The 20,000-nt window shown below is 41.4% G+C and overlaps 2 protein-coding genes across 4 annotated transcripts in view; both read left to right on the top strand.

The window, feature by feature from the left end:
• pald1a (phosphatase domain containing paladin 1a) overlaps nt 1-6,675 on the top strand; it is a 29,411-nt gene extending 22,736 nt beyond the window's left edge. For all 3 annotated transcript variants that reach the window (XM_053639684.1, XM_053639685.1, XM_053639686.1), the window contains exons 19-20: nt 5,050-5,205; nt 6,526-6,675. In XM_053639684.1, the coding sequence (XP_053495659.1) occupies nt 5,050-5,205; nt 6,526-6,675 (306 nt within the window). The remainder of the gene's footprint in view (nt 1-5,049; nt 5,206-6,525) is intronic.
• A 12,477-nt stretch (nt 6,676-19,152) lies between these two features.
• LOC128616845 (A disintegrin and metalloproteinase with thrombospondin motifs 14) overlaps nt 19,153-20,000 on the top strand; it is a 50,796-nt gene continuing 49,948 nt past the window's right edge. Inside the window, exon 1 of the mRNA XM_053639683.1 lies at nt 19,153-19,717. Within this exon, the coding sequence (XP_053495658.1) occupies nt 19,657-19,717 (61 nt within the window). The 5' untranslated portion in view covers nt 19,153-19,656. The remainder of the gene's footprint in view (nt 19,718-20,000) is intronic.

The raw sequence follows: 20,000 nt of genomic DNA, 5'->3' as shown, positions 1-20,000 counted from the left end.
TGCTGTTGTTGGTTATCAGACTGTGTGAGGTGTTTGTGGGAATTATGGGGTTATAATGCACTTGAAGTCTGTGTGTGTGGGTGTGTGTTTGTCCATCTGGATGGAAAGTGTTAGCCATGTGCTGTGTGTCTCTACACTGTTGGATGGAATTTAGGCATGTAAATGTATACGCACACACACACACACACACACACACACACACACACACAGAGCCATGGGAATAATACTGCCCATAGTCAAGTGTGTATGTGTGTCTGGTTTCAATCTTCTGTTGCTTTAGACTGCAATTGAAGTGTGAAGTCTGTGGTCAAGGTTATGCTGCAAGTGTGTGTGTGTGTGTGTGTGTGTGTGTGTGTGTGTGTGTGTGAGAGAGAGAGAGAGTTAGGTTTCACACATGACTTCCACACATTGGCACCATGACGATGCAGACACTGTGTGTGCATGAAAGAGAGAAAGCACTAAGTGTTTATAGACCCCTGGGAGAACAGGGCACTCAGGGTAATCAGGACACAGACACACACACATTCTTACACATTCCCACAGGACAAGTCGATATCACTGGGAGATAATTCATGTACTATTTGGTATGGAGGATTTGTAATGTATTAGGTTCTAACTGCTGACCAATCAACACCCGGGATGAATACGCAACATATGAATAAAGGTTTCTGTTTACGCAGCTACAGGAGAGAGCAGACCCGAGGGTTCACAACACGCCTGTAGCTGTAGATGTACATGCGCTCGATCCTGCCAAACTTTACACATGTTCCACAGGAGCTGTGCATTTTAACAGAGAGTACGCTGCTCCGAGTGGCTTTCACACACAAAACAGGCCTTCAAGAGAAACAGCAGATACGCCACATGAATCTGGAACCATATTAACTGCTCCCCTGGAAGCCCCGCCCCCTTCCCTCAGTCTTACATTAGTAATGTTTTGAATAGTGTTCTCACCTTGCCTCAATTCTCCTACTTGAAAGGTGCGCTGACACGGTGTCCTCACTCGCGTTCCACTTCACTAACGTTAGACACACCTGTGTATAACCGTTAACATCGGATTACATGTGTGTATATACTTAAGTTATTCGAACCAAAATTTTAGTCAAGGACCGCACTTGTTCATCTGAAAAAGAAAAAAATGGCAAAAAATGTCAAATCTAACACTTCAATGATAATCGGAACGTGATTAAATGCTCCGCTTGCGCTCCTGCTACATTTTACACAAGCATTTTAACTTCAACTGCAGATTTTTACCTTCCAAGCACCTGGTGGTTACCATAAAACCCTGTGTGTGTATAGACACTTTATTAGGAACACGACACTAATACTGGGCAGGGTCCCATTTGCTCTCAGTTCTTCATTACATGGATTCCACAAGATGTTGGAAACATTCCTTTGAGGTTCTGGTCCATGTGGACATGATGACATCACACAACTCCTGCAGATGTTTCATCCTGTTCTACCACGTCCCAATGCTGATCTACTGGATTCAGATCCGGTGACTGGGAAGGCCGCTGAAGGATACTGATCTCGTCGTCATGTTCATGAAAGCAGTCTGAGACGACTTTTGCTTTGTGACACGGTGCAGTATCATGCTGGAAGAAGCCATTAGAAAATGCTAAAGTGTGGTCGTGAAGGGAAGCACACGGTCAGTAACAATACTCAAATACGCTGTGCGTTCATGCCATGATTGATCAGTATTAACGAACCATAGGGGGCTGAGAAAACATTCCCCACAGCATTACACCACCTCCACCAGCCTGGACTGCTGACACAAGGCAGGCTGGATCCATGGGTTCATGCTGTTGGAGACAAATTCTGACCCGAGCATCTGTGTCCCTCAGCAGAAATCCAGATCCATCAGACCAGGTGAATTTATTCCATCTTCACCTGTCCAGTGTTGTGAGCCTGTGCCTGAAAGAGGAACCCGACGTGGTCTTCTGCTGTTCATCCACCTCAATGTCTGACGTGTTGTGCTTTCTGAGATGCTTTTCTGCTCAGCACAATGATACAGAGTGCTTATCGGAGTTACTGTAACCTTTCTGTCAGCTCCAACTATCTCCTCCCACCATCTCCTCCGTCCATCTCCTCCCACCATCTTCTCTCTCCGTCTCCTCCGACCATCTTCTCCGTCCATCTCCTCTGACCTCTCTCGTCAACAAGGCGTTTCTGTCCTCAGAACTGATGTTCGCTGGATGTTTTTTCTTTATTCCGCTATTCTGTGTAAACTCAAGACGCTGTAGTGTGTGAAAATCCCAGGAGATCAGCAGTTATAGAAAAACGCAAACCTCAAACCACATCAACCATCACATCAACTGATGGTCGATGTGAACATTATGATGCATAGCAGCTTCGTGTACTGCTACCACACGATTGGCTGATCAGTTACCTGCATGAACGAGTGCAGGTGTTCCTTATAACGTGTTCGTGAGAGTATATTAAAATGTCTCCATGGTTTTTCTGTTCAGACTGAAATGTTTAATACGGACATACGCCGCTGTAATCTAACGGGTCAGTTAAAGCCAGTGAGAGATTTTTTTCCATGCTCAAATGCGTCACCGTAGCTCCGGTGGTCTCTGTGGTTTCCTAACCCCGGTATATTCTCATGGATATATCTCATGAGCTTGAAGCATTACCGCTAATTCACAGCAGCTTGTGATCATTATTTTAATGTTCTTTCCAAGGTTCTTTCTCACCACTGTTATGTTTTTAATTTCAGCATTGAGTCACAGAACTGTGGGAACTTAAAACTCTAATAACCACATTAAACGTAAACATAAGGGAGGCTACACGAGCTACCTTCTGCTGCGTCTCCGCAGTCTGCCTGAAGTAGAAGGTTGGGTTTAGTCTCGGAGTGTCTAGAACGTTCTCTCACACCGGTACGTTTCGGTTCTTTTATGGAAGGTGAATATTATCATTTGGCTTTAGTGTGTTGCAGTGATGGGGTTTATTGGTGTTCGGGTTTGATGACGAATGTGTTCAGAACCCGGGTCTGATCAAAATAATCTGATTTAGTGGGCAAGGGTAGTCTCATTTCCCACATGTGTTTTTTGGCTTTGTTAATATTTAAGAGGACTGTGGAATCCTCATTTACGCAGATTCAGGGTTGCCAGTTCAGGGTAAATTGGGCTAGAGAGCGACACTAGCCAGTCAGGGGTGTATTTGAGATCATGTATGTGGAAGAAGGCAGACAGAGCTTTCCTCCGAGTGTGTTCCTCTGCCCTGTGACTCAGCACCAGCAGCAGTTTGGATGTCTTCATGTGTCTCAGAGGAAGCATGAGAAACAATAACCAATAATCAAAGCACTAAACTTTTAACCAAATGAGTGAAATAATAAAATAAGATAATTTAAAAAGATGGCGGATGAAGTCTCAGAGAGATAATCAAGCGTTTGATCTGGACATCTGGATCAGCGTGTGTGGATATGGATGATGGATAGAGTTGGACTGTGATGGTATGCCCCGTGTTAATCACTGTTTCCAGCAGCAGACACAGACGTGGTAATTAGGCATCTTTATCCATTTGTGTTCCCAAAAGAAGGACTGATGTTTGCTTTGTAAGCTTCTCAGGTGTGTTTGAGCTGTGTCAGCTGGAACCACTACGCCTTCTCCCAGAGAAACGTGCTTTTCTGACCATTTCTGCAGCCATTTATTTAGTGTGGGGTTAATTTTTTTTAATGCCTGTATGTTGACCTTTGACCTCCAGGGGTCAGCATCGTTCTCTGTGGGTCTCAGGGAAGAACTACAGGAATCCCGCAAACAGGTTTGCTTTAGAATGGGTCTTGTAAGCCGTGTATCATAAATCACAGCTCATGACCAGTGCGTAAGGAAAGCCGACGTGGACGTCCACGTTTAGTTTTGTTTAAGTTGAAAATGCCTTTATGCGAGTTCAGTGCAGCGCAGACACGCAACACAAAGCAAGTCCAGATAACCGTAACGCGGTGTACATCTTCAGGAAGTGTTGTTCTCCACGTCGCTGTGAACCGGCTTCTTAAATATTTATTACAGGACTCAAGCCGCGAATTCAAAAACATCGTTTACACGTAAGCCACTGTATAAAAACATTCCCGTTGTGTTTGTTTTCACACGTCGTGATGACAGGAAGACGGTATAATTAGTGTGAACACTGCTTTTCAGTGTTCCTGGACCGGTCAGGAAAAGTATGGGATTTAAAGGCACTGGTTTCCAGACATGGTAAAGTATTAAATGTAAATAAGTTGTGGAAAAATGATCGATGTTCTGTTTCCAAAATAATATTGACTCAAGAAGAAAAGGATCTTGAAATCCGTGGCCTTGAGATGTTCGTATATTTTTGGGATGAACGCAGCATCATCATGTTTCAGGTTTTATCTTATAATCATAATGTTAATGAGCTTAAAAATAACCAGGACTCTGAGCATGAAGTCCAGAACATTTAAGAGTCAGTATGGAAAAAAACGTGGAATTTCTTTAGTGAAGAAAGAGCATGTACGCTGATGAGTACTACGCAGAGTAAGTAGTGATAATGCTGTTCTTTATACCAGGTTATTCTGGGTAGCAGGGAGCAGATGCGTACTGCTGCGTTGTTCATGGTCAGACAGACCGTACAGGATTTTGCAGCTAAAATGCTTGATCTTGGTGCCTTTTTGTTCTCTCAAAATTTGCGATGCGACTTGTGGTGTTTTTTTGTGCTTTTTTTTAAACTGGAAATTGCAATCGTATGAAATTCTGTCGTGGTGATGTTTGTTGGAGACGAGACCTTTTATCTGTACTCGTGGTCGACACACCTTTTTGGCAGAACGCGTGTTGTGATGACATCACGTGACGCATCTCGGCCCAAATCTGTGGAAGTTTTGAAAAATTGCAGCTCCTCCGAATATTACGGAGTTTTGCTTGATCTTGCGTTAATTTCTGCGATTGCAAAATCACGAAATCCTCAGAGGGATCAGACAAGATTCGAGTTCTTTGTATGTATTCTAACCTTGAATCAAAGATTGTTTGTATGTTTGGGTTTAGGATTCCTAAAAAATATATAAAAAATGAATAAAAAGAAAGTATAACTGTGTGTGTGTAGATGAAGAGCTGTAAGAACGAACAGGAGCGTGGATCTCTGATGTTGAAGAGTGTGCAGTATCTGGAGCGCTACATTTACCTCATCCTCTTCAACACCTACCTGCACCTGGAAAAGAAGAACTCCCTCCAGCGCTCCTTTTCCACCTGGATGCACCAGGTAAGAAACACCAATATTTCATTAGTATTCGTTATGCAGTGTGACCGTGACAGAAAGCTCCACTTCCAGCTGTGTCGATTACCACAGAGCACCTGCCCAGATGTATTGTTTTGACAGCTTTCTCAGGTCTTCTCGTAGTGGTGATTATTCTTTCTTTGAGGTTGTGCTCCAGGACTGCAATGTTAATGTAGATACGGCGTAACGGAAGGCCATGGCCGCCAGCTCCAGTGCTGTACAGGAGTTTAGAATATTACTTCTGGAGAAGTGTTTTTTTTCATCCAAGAGCAGGATCTCACAGTCCAAAATAACTGAAGGAGAGATGTTCTTGTCCTAATCCAGCTGTTGTGTGGCGTATATACAGCTTCTACTAGGCCTGTAGTGTGTGTGGAGCTTTACATCCTGCTGTCATTAAGACTCTTCCCTAAGTATGCTCAGGATGATAAACAGTCCACACACACACACACACACACACACACACACACGCACGCACTTAACTGGCCTCTGGCTCTTATTTCCTCCCCGTCTTTCTGTCAGAAAACTTCTTACTGTATTGTCATTATCAGTGAATGTGTAACAAAAGAACTTTAACGATGCAGGTGTGTAAAGCGAGCGCGGTTCACACACAATCTACACTTCAAACAGTCTTTAATTACGTCCTAATTACAACAACATTAAATCCATAAATAAAGTTATGTGTAATGAAGTGGAATGACACTGGGGAAAAGTATTGAACACGCTAAGAAAAAGCAGTTCTCCAAGGCAGGGTAAGGCGAGGAACCAGCTGAAATCCGTAAGTAATTACACCCCCTAATCTGTGTAAATTAATATCAGCTGGGTTAGTAAAGTGATGGTCTATAACAAAGGCTCGTTACCAATTATCAATACTTTTCCCCCGTGTCATTCCTCTTTATTACACATAACTTTACTTATAGACTTTAATGTTGTGAATTCTTTATATTTCCAGATTTCTTGAGTTAATACTGATGTCTGGTGAAAATTTCATGTGAATAACCTCATTGGAAATATATTTACTGACACGTTCAGTACTTATTTCCCCCGCTGTGTAAAGCCTGTCCCACTGCGCCCATTATATTTTGGCTAGTCATGTGTCCTCCAGTCAGACCTAGATGTTGATCAGGAGAATCGTAGCCAGCAGTATTGAGGGATTGATTCTCAGGTAAGCCACAGCTGGTGGTAGTGAATAAACAGGAGTCATGCGCATGATGAGACTGCAGGACCTGAACACAGCGTCCTCCGAGGCTGGTTTAATGTTTAACATTGTGAGTGGATTTTAACTTCTGGTCATATTTTGTTGTGTAGGTGGCAGCTCGAGCAGGAGTGTACGACCTCCTGAACCAGCTGACCTTCTCAGAGTTTGAGAACCTAAAAGACTCAACATTTGCTCATCTTCGGTTCCGCTGGAGAGAACAGACCGACCGGAAGCTTCCATACAGGGGGGAAATCATCTGAGAACGGGGGGGGGGGGGGGGGGGGGGGTTTGAAAGGGTTAATGGGAGGGGCTCAAACTGACTGAAAGAAAAGGACAGAGAGAGAGAGATGTTTTTTTTTTTATGATCACTGTGCTTTGGGAAATTATTTTGATTATAATATTCATTATGCTTTTAATTAGATAAATAAATTTTAGCGCATGATTACAGCTTGTAATGCTTGGGTTTAAGTGAAGTTCCTTTAACACGCAGCACAGCTGTTTAACCCGTCTTTAATGTCTCTGCACATCTAGTCTTATTCTTTTTCCTGAATAATCCATCTGCTGTGTCTATCAGGCAAGAACGCACTCGTGTCCCTTGTTTAAATCCACTAAAGGTTTAATTCACTTCTACGCGTGAGAATACAGAGGAGCACGCATCCAGATGCAGCTGAGTAACAGGCACCTCTGTTTCAAAAGGGGTGGAGCTTCAGTTAAATTTGATCAGCCGATAATTAACCTAACTTCAGCTAGAAAATTAAACTAACTAGTGGGTTGGCTAGTATTTCTGTTGTATTATACAAAGAATAATTAATCCCTGATACAATCTGTACATCAAATCATCAAACGATGTCCTACGTTCACACTAGCAAGTGACGAGATGCTCACAGTTCGTCTCTCGACGCTGTGTAGCGACTGCTGCTGTTGCCACGTGTTGGATTGGCCTGTCTAGTGTTTTTGTTCCAGTGAAAAACAATAGAGCTATATATAAAACATCTCGAGTTATTTGATGAGATATACGTATACGTTACATTATATACATACATTACGTTACATTCATATACGACCGGATGAGATGAAACCACGGTTAAGTTTTCCTTCCGTTTTTGAGCGTCAACACCGTGAATAGGAACTAACTGCAGGTGTGAAGTTGTGAATGGGGAACTGGGAAAGAAAAGACCGCGTCAGACCATCGGATTGGTACAGGGAAATCACTGTTCGGTTTGTTGCTTCATTGAGCTGTGTTTAATTTATATAGAATTGAGAAAATGTCACTTTCCACTGAAATCATGGCACCGTGTTGCGCACGTGTGTAGAATTCAATCTTCCGTTTCATTGTTTTAACATTTCATTGTTTAACGTTCACTCCTTGTCCACTTTCTTTTCGACTTGTCTGTGTCCCCTTGGTTTGCAAGTATGCAATACCTGCTCGAGTGTGTACACTTGGAGCACTCATGAACTCTCATCTTGCACAGTTCATTAGTCTGAGGAACTCAACCAAGTCGAGGAAGATGTGATAAAAGCGAAAACAAGTCCTAATATTACGCTAAAGACAAATCCAGCCAATAAAATGCCAGTATTAAGTTGTTTTTCTTTTATAAAAGTTTTTGTATTAGTTTACACATTTTGAATTGTTTCCTTAGAAAACAGTCTGTTAATCTAATCTTTAATCCACCCATTGTTTACTACTTTACACTTTCAATAATGTTGCAGAATGTACTGTTATTAATGTTAACATTGGAGAGCAGATTTTTAATGACGCCACTTTAGCATACTTTTTTGTAAAGGATGTTTTTACACTCAGCATTAAATATTTTAAACACCGCTTCAGTGTGTGTGTGTGTGTGAGACAGATTGGATCTGAACCCTAAATACCACTTTATCCTACAGTCTATTTTGATAAAATTCTATCTATCTACCTACTGTATCTGTCTATTTAATGGTTTATTAGTGCAAAAAGCTAGTGATAAAATAAAGTAAAATCCTAGGAAACACCTAGAGGTGATTAGAAAACCTCCAAAATGTTTGTACTAGTGATCTACTTTACCCTGCGTAACCACCAGGGGCGGTATGAAACACCTGGATAACATGTACCAACAATATCACAACAAACAAGACTCACCTTAGAACTGCCCTGAAAGGTGACCCCTTGACTCACACCACTGGGAGAGGCAATATTAACCTTGTAGAATCTGTAGTAGGTGGGTGATGTGACTTTTGGACAGAAAACCTGGATTCAGCCAGAAGGATTTCCCAGAGCCATTTAGCATTCTTTTAGTAGAAATAAATGCTGGCAATTTTTAAAGACACTGAATTAAATCAGCTTTACACAAAAACTCAGTGCGTAAGGAACTCCTGCACCCTTTAGAAAGGCAGTAGTAAACCTCTGAGACCAGAGAGAGATGCCGCACATGGTGCTGGCACATACCCCTTTAGCATAGCTGGGGACTTACTGCTGTGTAGCAGGCATGTGCACAGGATCTTGGGAAGGAGGTGAGGCATTGGGTCCAGTCGATGAAGTGAACCCCATTCACAGTTTAGCTTCCGATTTATGGCATACAAGACCCATGTAATACAGACTCTCGCATTTCCTGACCAGCTGGATCAAAGGCTACAGTTGGAGATTTATTCCAGTGGGCCAGACCCAGGGACGCAGATAACCCGGCTGATGTAGCAGCTGATGGCTGACAGCAGATATGCTCATGGAAGAGGCTGATAGCAAAAGTAGCAGTGAGAACCAAGGTCTTGCTGGTCATTTTGGTGCCACAAGGAGGACTCTGTGGTCTAGTTGCTGAAACTTGTACAGTGTGTGAAGAAACAGTATTATAGAAGGAAATGCACAGAACAAGTGGTGAAGCCGGTTCTGGACCAGGGCATCCAGACCCAGCAGGCTGTATGGCTCTGACAGGGAGAACGATCTGAATGATCTGGGCTACCATCTACACTCATTCTCCTGGGCATATCTGCAGTCTTGACTGTGTCTGCTACCCCACTGTACAGCCCTGGCAGATGAGTTGCTCTCAGTGAGGCCAGTTGTGGGTGTGAGCAGGTTGGAAGTAGGTTCCAGGTGGACTGCTCCTTGTGGGGGCATAAAGGAGCTAGTCATCCAAATATGGCAGTATCCTCATCTCACGTAAGGCTGCATATGTACATCTTGAGAATTAAATGCCTGCACATGTAAGCCAAACCTTCAGCATCTCTCTTTGGGGCAACAGGAATAAGAAAGTACATGTCATGCAGGTCCACGTGGATGAACCAGTTCTTGAACTACATCCATTTCTTGTAGTATATGAACATTTTCGACCCCCTCAGTTCTGAAAGTGTCTTCCTTCTCAATAGCACCTCTGTAGCAGAAACAAAGGTTTTGGGACACAGTGACATCTTTGCTGGTCTGAGCTGAATGAGGCCTGGGGCAGAACTATAGCTCCTTTCCCTGCAACACTGTTATGAATTCCCACTGATCCGATGTCACTGTTCACTGAGCAATATTTAATTCTGTAAAACACAACACTAGCCACCTTCCTTCAGGTGAGTAGAAACTTCATATAATCCAATGTTATACATTTACATTTCACGTTAATTACAAACGTTGTATACTGTTATACATTTACAGGTGATTAAACATTATAGTGTAACGTACCTCTACGAATATCACATATTGGATTTTTCCAGCTCAACTAACAATGCTAGCGATTGCTAGCTGATAAGCATTGCACTTCCTGGTCAGTAAAACCACAACGAACAATTGTGTTCATTTTCAAGTCTAAAATAAAACATTGTTCAGGATGTAAAATAAATATGGGGTCATTTCTTGAATAACATAAATAAGGGTTATTTATCTCTTAAAGCAATCTAAAAGATTTATACCACATTTTACAGACTAATATACCTAAATGTACATTACACTGATGTTAACTGTGCTTGGCTATGGGTTTAAAGATGTTCTAGACAAGATGGACATACAGTCATTAAGGAATACAAATTTCTTCAAAGGCACCTCAAAGTCCAAAGCCCTTGACGAAAACCACTGGGTCTTAAATGTTCTTTTTTTATATACTTTGACCACCTTAAGTTAAAAGCTAAGGCTTTGGCTGCATTAAAAGCATTCACTTGGCTTTCTCTGTGCCCTTGTTGACTTGCCCCTGGGGTAAGACTACTCAGCCAGCTCAGGGGCTGTTATAATTTATCATGACAATAGTGTGTGTTTTGTGTCAACGTCACTGGAGACCTCAGGCATGGTTGCAGTTTCAGTTTTGCAGGAAGATATTCAGCAGAATCAGCTAAAAATGGAACTGTATTCTTCAGTAATCAGAATCAGCAGCACAGGAGATTGATGTATTAGTGGAGAAATGGCCAGAACCACAATATTAATTATTGCCTTGAGGGGGGTATTTTCTGTGATGTCACTGAATGGTTGGGGACGATTATGTGGTAAACCAGACACAAACACACACACACAAGAGAACAGAGCAACTAAGGACTGCCAAGTAAAACATGTAAAACCATGGGTACGCTCTGTATTCTGTAACACAAACTAATGTTTAGGAAAGGGACTACATTAATTAGAAATGCAGGCAGTATAGTTTTCTTATTGTTATTCATTTTATTATTGTTGCTGTTGTTTTATTATTATTATTATTATTATTATTATTATTATTATTGTATTAAATATAATGCATACACCGATTAGCCATAACATTAAAACCAGCTGCCTAATATTGTGTAGGTCCCCCTCCCTTTGCGCCGCCAAAACAACTCTGACCCGTCGAGGCCTGGACTCCACAAGACCTCTGAAGGTGTGCTGTGTCTATGGATCGGACTTGTTTGTCCAGAACATCCCACAGATGCTCGATCGGATTGAGATCTGGGGAATTTTGGAGGCAGAGTCAACATCTTCATCCCTGCAGTGTGTCAGGGAGCATTATCCTGCTGAAAGAGGACACTGATATTAGGGAACACCGTTACCATGAAGAGGTGTACTCAGTCTGAAACAGTGTTTAGGTAGGTGGTACGTGTCAAAGTAACATCCACATGAACGCCAGGACCCAAGGTTTCCCAACAGAACATTACCCAGAGCATCACACTGCCTCCGCCGGCTCGCCTTCTTCCCATAGTGCATCCTGATTCCATCTCTTCCCCAGGTAAGCGACACACACACACACACACACCCGGCCTCCACATGATGTAACAGAAAACCTGATTCATCAGACCAGGCCACCTTCTTCCATTGCTCCATGGTCCAGTTCTGATGATCACGTGTCCATTGTAGGAGATTTCGGTGGTGTACAGGGGGTCAGCATGGACACTCTGACCACAGCTCCTACGCAGCTCCATACGCAGCAAGCTGTGATGCTCTGTGTGTTCTGACTCCTTTCTATCAGAACCAGCATGAACTTCTTCAGCAGTTTGTGCTACAGTAGATCTTCTGTGTGATCAGACCAGACGGACTAGCCTTCACTCCTCACGCACATCACTGACACTTGGGAGTCCATGACCCTGTCTCTGGTTCACCGGTTCTCCTTCCTTGGAGCACTTTTGGTAGGTACTAACCCCTGCACACCGGGAACACCCCACAACACCTGCTGTTTAGGAGACGCTCTGACCCAGATGTCTAGTCATTACTGTTTGGCCCTTGTCTAAGTCACTCATATCCTCACACTTGCCCATTTTTCTGCTTCCAACACGTCACCTTCGAGAACTGACTGTTCATTTGCTGCCTAATAAATAAATCCCTCCCCTTTTCAGGTGCCCCTGTAACAATGTTATTCACTTCAGCTGTCAGTGGTTTTAATGTTGTGGCTGATGGGTGTATACTGTGACTTGTTTTGACTTCCCCATTCAGACTATTGTGTATTGTGTTTTCAGTCCACATCTTCCGCAACCAGCAAAGTATCCCGCAAGATCTACAACTAGTACTTTCTTTGTTAATCAGAATTAGTCACCAGTAAAGCAATAACGCCGTGATTATGCCTTAACACAGTTTGGTGCTTGGACCCTGAAAATTGCTGCTTGCAGGTGTTATGGCTATTATTTTATTATTGTTGTTGTGTATTAGAGAGTGGAATTAATATTCTCTGTGGTTTCTGAAAGCGTTTGATGCAACAGCTAAGAGAAAGCAGCGCAGGAAAGAGAAAGAGGCGACGTTAAGGTGAAACCTGAACTCACGCTGCTCACAGATCGAGAGAGAAAAGCACACAAAGAGACGCTTTGAGAAAAAACGAGAGGCCGAGGACGGAAGAGGAGAGAGACCATACGGTGGGGGTGGGGGGGTAGGACTACTTCTAAAACAGAGAGAGCTAGAGAAAGATAAGAAAATGAGTAAAAAAATAGAGGGAAGAAAAGGGCAAAAACAGAAAGATGGATTGCAATATTTATATATAGGGAAGGATGATATTGTGGTCATTCTTTATGAAAAGAATGTTTTATGACTTTTACTCATCCAGATTAGTAACCACCCGGACGTCCTGCAGACCAGCGACCATGACCTGGGGATGGAGCCAGAGCATGCTACAGCATCAGACATAGCTTTTGCTGATTTTCACACCTCTACAATGCTACTGTTAGTTATCTACGACTGATGAAGGCGTATATCGTTATTCCTGGAGAACTCCTGCGTGACAGTGTGTGCTGTAAGAGTTATATTTTGATAACTGATGTTTCTACTCATTAAACACAGCCCATGAAAATAAAACATGCTAATTAGATGGAGTAAGTGTCTTACTCCTCTCATGTGGTTTAGTGGTTTCCCTCTACACACTGAAACAGAAATAATAATCGTGTACCCCACTGAGGTGGAAAACACAGCTCACTGGAGACCATGTCTGACCTCCTGCAGCATTAACACGCCCAAGAGAAACCAGCGTGATTCATTAGTGGAGTATCTACCAAGGGCTTTACCAAGTCTGTGGTCCAAATCTAATCGGCGTTTAATCTAGAACCCTAAATGTTCTTCGGTTTAACCTTTTCTTCTAAGAATGTATGCAGCAATTATTCGTGACTCCGCTAATGAACCGAGCTGGTCTCTTTAAGAGCGTTAATGCAGCAGGAGGTCAGACATCTCTATAAACCATCTCCAGTATGCAGTATTTTCCACCTCAGTGGTGTACACTGGTTTTATTTCTGCTTCAAAGAAACCACTAAACCACAGAAGGCTGTAGGGTTCTACATAAAACTATGAGAAACAGTTCCAAGTAGAACCCCTGTGGGAAAACTTTTCTTCTAAGAATTTACTTCATCTATACGAGACCAAATTTAACTGCTGCTCCCTCTGTGACATCTCAAACATCCATCATGACTACTGCCACCTTCTATAATAAAAATAATAATAATAATAATAATAATAATAATAATAATAATAATAAAAATAATGAACACTGCAAACATTCAAATTAATTCCTATTCAGATGGGGTTAGTTTTACATGTGGAGGTGTTTAATGTCATTTAATGTAATTGTTCCTGGAGGATCTCTGGGATTTTGGTTTCTTCTGAATCCGTCATGTGAGGAATATAAACTATGCAGGAGAAATAACTCCAGGTAATGATACTCTTGATAATCAGTCCGTACAGGATTTCAGAAGGTTTTTTTGTGATGGTTACGGCTTTTTTCAAAATTTGTGATGCAACTTGCGGAGTTTTTTTGCAGAAAACGCATTGAAGTTGCACGAAATAGTCCTGCACCGTCTTTCGCAGTGATGTTTGCACGTGAATCGAAGAGGGCTTTAGCTGAATGTGTGTCGAGATGATGTCACATGACTCGTTTCGCCCCAAATCTGCAGAACATCTGCTGTAATTTTGAAAAATTGCAAGCTCCTCTGAATATTGTTGAGTATCCTTGATTTTGCGTTGATTTCTGCGATGGTGAAATCCTGGAGGGACCGAATAAAGACTGCGTTACATCCTGTGGGAAAAGATGTTATGTGTTTTTTTTCTTCAGTAGCTATAAAAATGCTCCAGGAAGCCAACAGTTTAAAACACAGAACAATAAAATATAGACAAAGGGCGTGTCAGAGAAGTGACGCTTCTGAGAAGGTTGTAGGTAAGTTATTGAGTTCCTAACACGAGTACAGACTTTTTGAGATCGCTCATGCCATGCGAATCATTCTTAATTACTATTGACATCTTCCAGCAACATTATTAACACGCTTACATCTAGAAAACTAATTCTGTCTGAACAACACCTTTGTCACGTGGTGAGAGAATCAGTACTATTGTAGAGTTTGAGTACAGGGGGCGGGGCTAACGTGTTATAGCGAGCATTTGATTTGGAGACAAAATGAAGGAGTACAGGATGATAAAGTGTACAATTCTAAAGTCTACATTGTTTTTTATTATTATTATTTGTGCCTACTGCACCAAGACAAACAAAAAGCTCTTAAACACAGATTTTATACTTTTTTAGGGACTTTACTCTCTCACTTTGTGATTTTTTTCATCCTGTGGTGTTTTTATATGAACACTAGACCTGTTTAAATCATTTTAAACCTGGAAAAAAAATATGTTTAGCTGTTAATTAGTAATAAAGCAATAAAGCCACTTGAACTTGAGATATAAAAGACGGAAATGTCACGTGACACAAGTCGCGCGCGCACACACCCCCCTCTCAGCGCGCGCGCGCACACACCCCCCTCTCAGCGCGCGCGCGCTGGTCACGACAACGTTAGCTAAGCTAGCCCTGTGTAGAGACGCCTAGCAGCTAGCCGTTTCTAAATTTAATAAAAGATTGTCTAAGTAAAACAGAGGGGGTTTTTCGAGGCGGTAAACTATTTGTATTGGCTTAAATCACACTTCACCACTCCACTGAAATTGTCACTAACCAGCTTGGTAAAACAAGCTAACATAAACGCTGACAGGATAACTAACTAGTTAGCACAATAGCTGGGAGAGTTTGAAGGCTAACTGCTAAATTGGCTCAATGTTCTACTCATAGAAATATAAATAGTTAACGTTAGAGACATTTCACAGTTTGACAGACTAGAAAACACGAGTAATAATCAATTTAAGAAACTAAATTAATTAAACTTAAGACAATTGAGTGTAAGACAAGTCGTACCCTTGGAGTTTTCTCTGAGGTAAAAAAAAAATGTAGTCGGGTGTCGTTTGCAAATGAATCAACTCTTTGAATCGGTTCTTGAAGGTGAATAACGGGAACTGACTCGCAGATTTGAGGAGTCGTTTTGTGATCGTACAGCCAAAACAACAACAACAACAAAACATATTCTTTTTAAATATGAGAATTGGTTGCATTAAAGAATTAATTTAGTGCAGTAGGCCAAGTACCGGACGGGAAAATGTATCAGCATCCATTTGCATTTAAAATGTAGTTTATACTCGTGTAAAGTTAAAAAAATAATAATAATGAAGAAAGAAAGAAAAGGAGAGAACATTAACAAGTATTTACTTTTTCCATAAAGGAAAATCTGGAATTTTAAATAAGTTCTACTGTATATGGTTGACATTAAATTAGAAACAAATTACATCCCAAATATTAATATCAATCATTAGTCATTAGTATAAAGCACTGAACACATCTGTCTGTAAATTATGGATGTGATTTTTGAGTTCATGGTGACTTTTTGATTTTAATGAGACAACCATTTCAACAATTTTTAATTGTTTTATTTTTACTCTATACAAATGGTTCAGCAAAATCACTTAAATGTTTTAAAAGAAAGTGAACAAGGTAATGCAATTTTTTTTAAAAAATCATGCAGAATTTTTTCCTTTAAAAAAAAGCAACAACAAGGCTGTATCCCAAAATGCTCCATTTCACTTATACTAACATATAGGCCTAATGCTTTTTCCATCTGATGGAGTCCTTACTCCACCACCCACCAACATATTTTATAAATGAACCACTGAGCAGAAGAGGAAGAGTGTGTAGGATTGTTCAGCTATAACACACTCAACCTTTCAGCCAAAGAAAATACTCTTTCTTTCTTTCTTTCTTTCTTTCTTTTGCTACAGGAGGTGAACCCATACCTCAGAGTGTTAGCCATCTGGTAAATGAGACATGAGCTCAGAGAGTCATGTTCATTTAGCATATAGCTCCGTTGTAGTCTGCAGGGGGTACAGCTGATTTAACCTCACGAATATGTACGCAGTCGCGACCTCGGCTAATGGGCAGTGAATCATCAGGATGAACAGACTCTCACAGGGTAAACTGACTTAAATCAGTGTCTAAACACAGACATGGAGTCATACTGAAAGTGAGCAGTTACAGATTTGGGGTTTAGAGTTCACACTGAGGTGTGTGATATTTTCACATTAGTATGCACCACTAAAAACACCTCTGCCTGTAAACTGTGGATGTGATTTAGAGTTCAGGGTGAATTTATGATTTTCATGAGAAAACTATTTCAACAATTTTAAATAAAATTTTTATTCTATAGTTTAATTTTAATTATGCATTTCATTGTATTGTCTGTTTGTTTGTGCTCTCCAGCAAAGACATTTGAGATCAAAAGATGGAGATGAGATGATGGATCAGAATTTCAGCTTTTATTATTTACAACTTGACATGGTCCACAACATAAAACATAGAACCTTTTGTTTCAGACCACCCAATTTTTAGATGAGCAAAAGTATAGGAACAGATCAGTCTTGAAGTAACTGAAAGTAAATAACACTTAATATTTGGTTGAATATCCTTTACTTGTAATAACTGCATCAATCCTGCGAATCACTGCGACTTCTTCTGTGAAGCTTCTCCAGGTTTTTCCTGCAGCTTCTTTCAGTAGTTGTTTGTTTCGGGGGGTTTCTCCCTTCAGTCTCCTCTTCAGGAGGTGAGATGCTGATCAGTTGGGTAAAGGTCTGGTGATGGACTTGTCCAGTCTAAAACCTTCCACTTTTCCCCCTGATGAAGTCCTGTGTTGAGGTGGAAGTGTGTTTTGGATCGTTGTCTTGCTGCATGATGAAGTTTCTCCTGATTCATTTGGACGCATTTCTCTGTAAATCTGCAGACAAAATGTTCCTGTAAACTTCTGAATTCGTTCTGCTGCAACCATCATGAGTTCATCATCAATAAAGATTAGTGAGAATGTTCCAGAAGCAGCCATGCAAGCCCAAGCCATGACACTACCTCCACCATGTTCCACAGATGAGCTTTATGTTTTGGACCATGAGCAGATCCTTTCTTTCTCCACACTTTCCATCACTTTGGTAGAGGTTCATCTCGGTTCCAGAACTTTTGTGGCTCGTCTCTGTATTTCTTTGTGAATTCCAATCTGGATTTCTGATTCTTACTGATGATGACCGGTTTCCATCTTGTGGTATGACCTCTATATTTTTGCTCTTGAAGTCTTCTTAGAACAGTGGATTGTGAGACCTTCACGCTGCCCCGTGGAGGTTGTTGTTGATGTTACTGACTGTTGTTTTGGGGTTTTCTTCACAGCTCTCACAATGTTTCTGTCATCAACTGTTGTAGTTTTCCTTGGCCGACCCGTTCAGTGTCTGTTCCTCAGTACACCAGCGGTTTCTTTCTTTTTCAGGACGTTCCAAAATGATTCGCTTTTCTCCTATAGACAGCTCTCTGGTCTTCATGTTGGTTTATCCTTTTTAACAACAAATGCAGTCTTCACAGGTGAAACTGAAGGCCAAGAGTCAAAAGGAAAGCAATTAATATAATAGGGCCTTCAGTAAATCTATGCAAAGCCTTCCACACAGGCTACATGTTGCAGCTGTGTCTGCTCTCTGTAGGATGCACTTAGACCATTGCCCCATAGACTTGAAGGCACTGCTCCATTCCACCATATACCTCGTGTGGAACCACTAGAGGGAGTGCCTTGACACCAGAGCATGCTCTCTCTATTCCAAAGGCCAGGGTCCATCAATTTGATAGATGCATTCTTCACTCTGCTGTGAAGATTTGTAATAGTCAGCCTCCTGATGTTGTTGGGTGCACATGTCATTTGGCAATTTACAGGCTTTTACAACTCGAGCACATTGCTACTTCATAAATAAGCATGAACCATTTGATTAGCTGCTTCTTTTCTTGAATCTGCTGAACTACAGCCTAACTATATTGTTGGATCTTGTGCTAATTGTTCATTTAGCTATGCATCTACAAACAAAAAAAAAACAACATGAATAAAGGAAAAGTGATTTCTGATTCATGATTCTGACTTGAGTCTTACAGTTAACTTTAAGAAACATAAATAGTGTGAAAGTTTATCGGTATGAAGGTATACACTGATATTTATATCTGAAATCGAAGTGGAGACGATGATGTCACTGTGTTATGAATATTATTCCCAGATGTAGCCAAATCCAGATCATTCTGTTTATGTTTCCAGGTCCACAAATGGTTCATTCAGTATAGTCATAAACTTCCACGACATGCCTGAATGCATGAAGCTTTATATTAGAGTTTGTATTTTTGTTTAAGTATAGAAATGGAGGACACTTATGCCAGAACAGTAAATCCACATATTCCAGTATTTTGCTGTTTAATCCTCAGCAGCAGACTGTTTTTCCTCCCACAGTGCCATTAACCGTTTCTCTGCCTCTGATTAAAGCCACATTTCTGGAGGTATAGAGGCTCAAGGCCATGCACTGGGTTACCAGATTGGACATTTACAAACTTCAGCTATACTTTAGGACAGATTGTATGTGAAAGACAAAACAGGTAAAAGTGTGCAGTAAACAAAACTAGAACAGAAAATGGTTTAAATTGTCTGTCCGTTATTTTCTTTCTTTCTTTTCAATGCCTCTTATGTACGTGTGGTCACTGCTGTGCTACTAATCAACAATAATTACACTTTATTTATATAACACTCTCTATGTTGCTTTTTTTAAAACCTCTCCTGTTTTACTTACATTACTTTCTTAATTCTCCATGCATACATCCTTTATTTCTTTTTTCTGTCGTTCTTTTTTTTAACCATCCTTTTTTCTTTCTTCCTTTTCTAAATCTACATTCGTTCCTCCGACTCTTTCTTTCTTCCTTTCTTTCTATTTATTTTTCATGCTCCATGTTGTCCTTGTGGTGTCCTGAAGTTTAGAAGGTGGAAAAGAATCAGGAGATGGAGTGTGGTGTGAAATCTGGCAACCCTGTGCTGGTGGATGGTTGAGTTCAGCCGGAGCTGAAGCGCCACTCAGCTGAAGTTCTCAATGCTGCGCGGAGCCGCTGTGCCTCACACACACACACACACACACACACACACACACACACACACACTTGCCCCAATGATCGGAGTACAGCAGCAGTGTGTTGAATGTGTGTGTCCGCGTTCACAGTAACACCGATATGGACTACTTCTACCTCCTGCTCTGCGCCGTCACACTCGGGCTGGTGGAGAACTCCCGGGGTGAGTACCTTATTCAGCTCTCTCTCTCTCTCTCTCTCTCTCTCTCTCTCTCTCTCTCTCTCTCACACACACACACACACACTCGGGCTGGTGGAGAACTCCCGCGGTATTCAGCTCATACACACTGCACACAGTGTGTGTGTGTGTGTGTGTGTGTGTGTGTTGGTAAATACGTCACTCAAATTTGGAGATTAATACCGGCGTTTATTAATGAGCTCAGAGAAAGCTCAACACCAGCATCTGGAAAAGCTCAGTGCTGCGTTAAACACAGACTGCACATCTG

Source organism: Ictalurus furcatus, chromosome 13 (assembly GCF_023375685.1).
Source record: "Ictalurus furcatus strain D&B chromosome 13, Billie_1.0, whole genome shotgun sequence".
NCBI lineage: Eukaryota > Metazoa > Chordata > Actinopteri > Siluriformes > Ictaluridae > Ictalurus > Ictalurus furcatus.
This window is presented reverse-complemented; position numbering and strand designations above follow the sequence as displayed.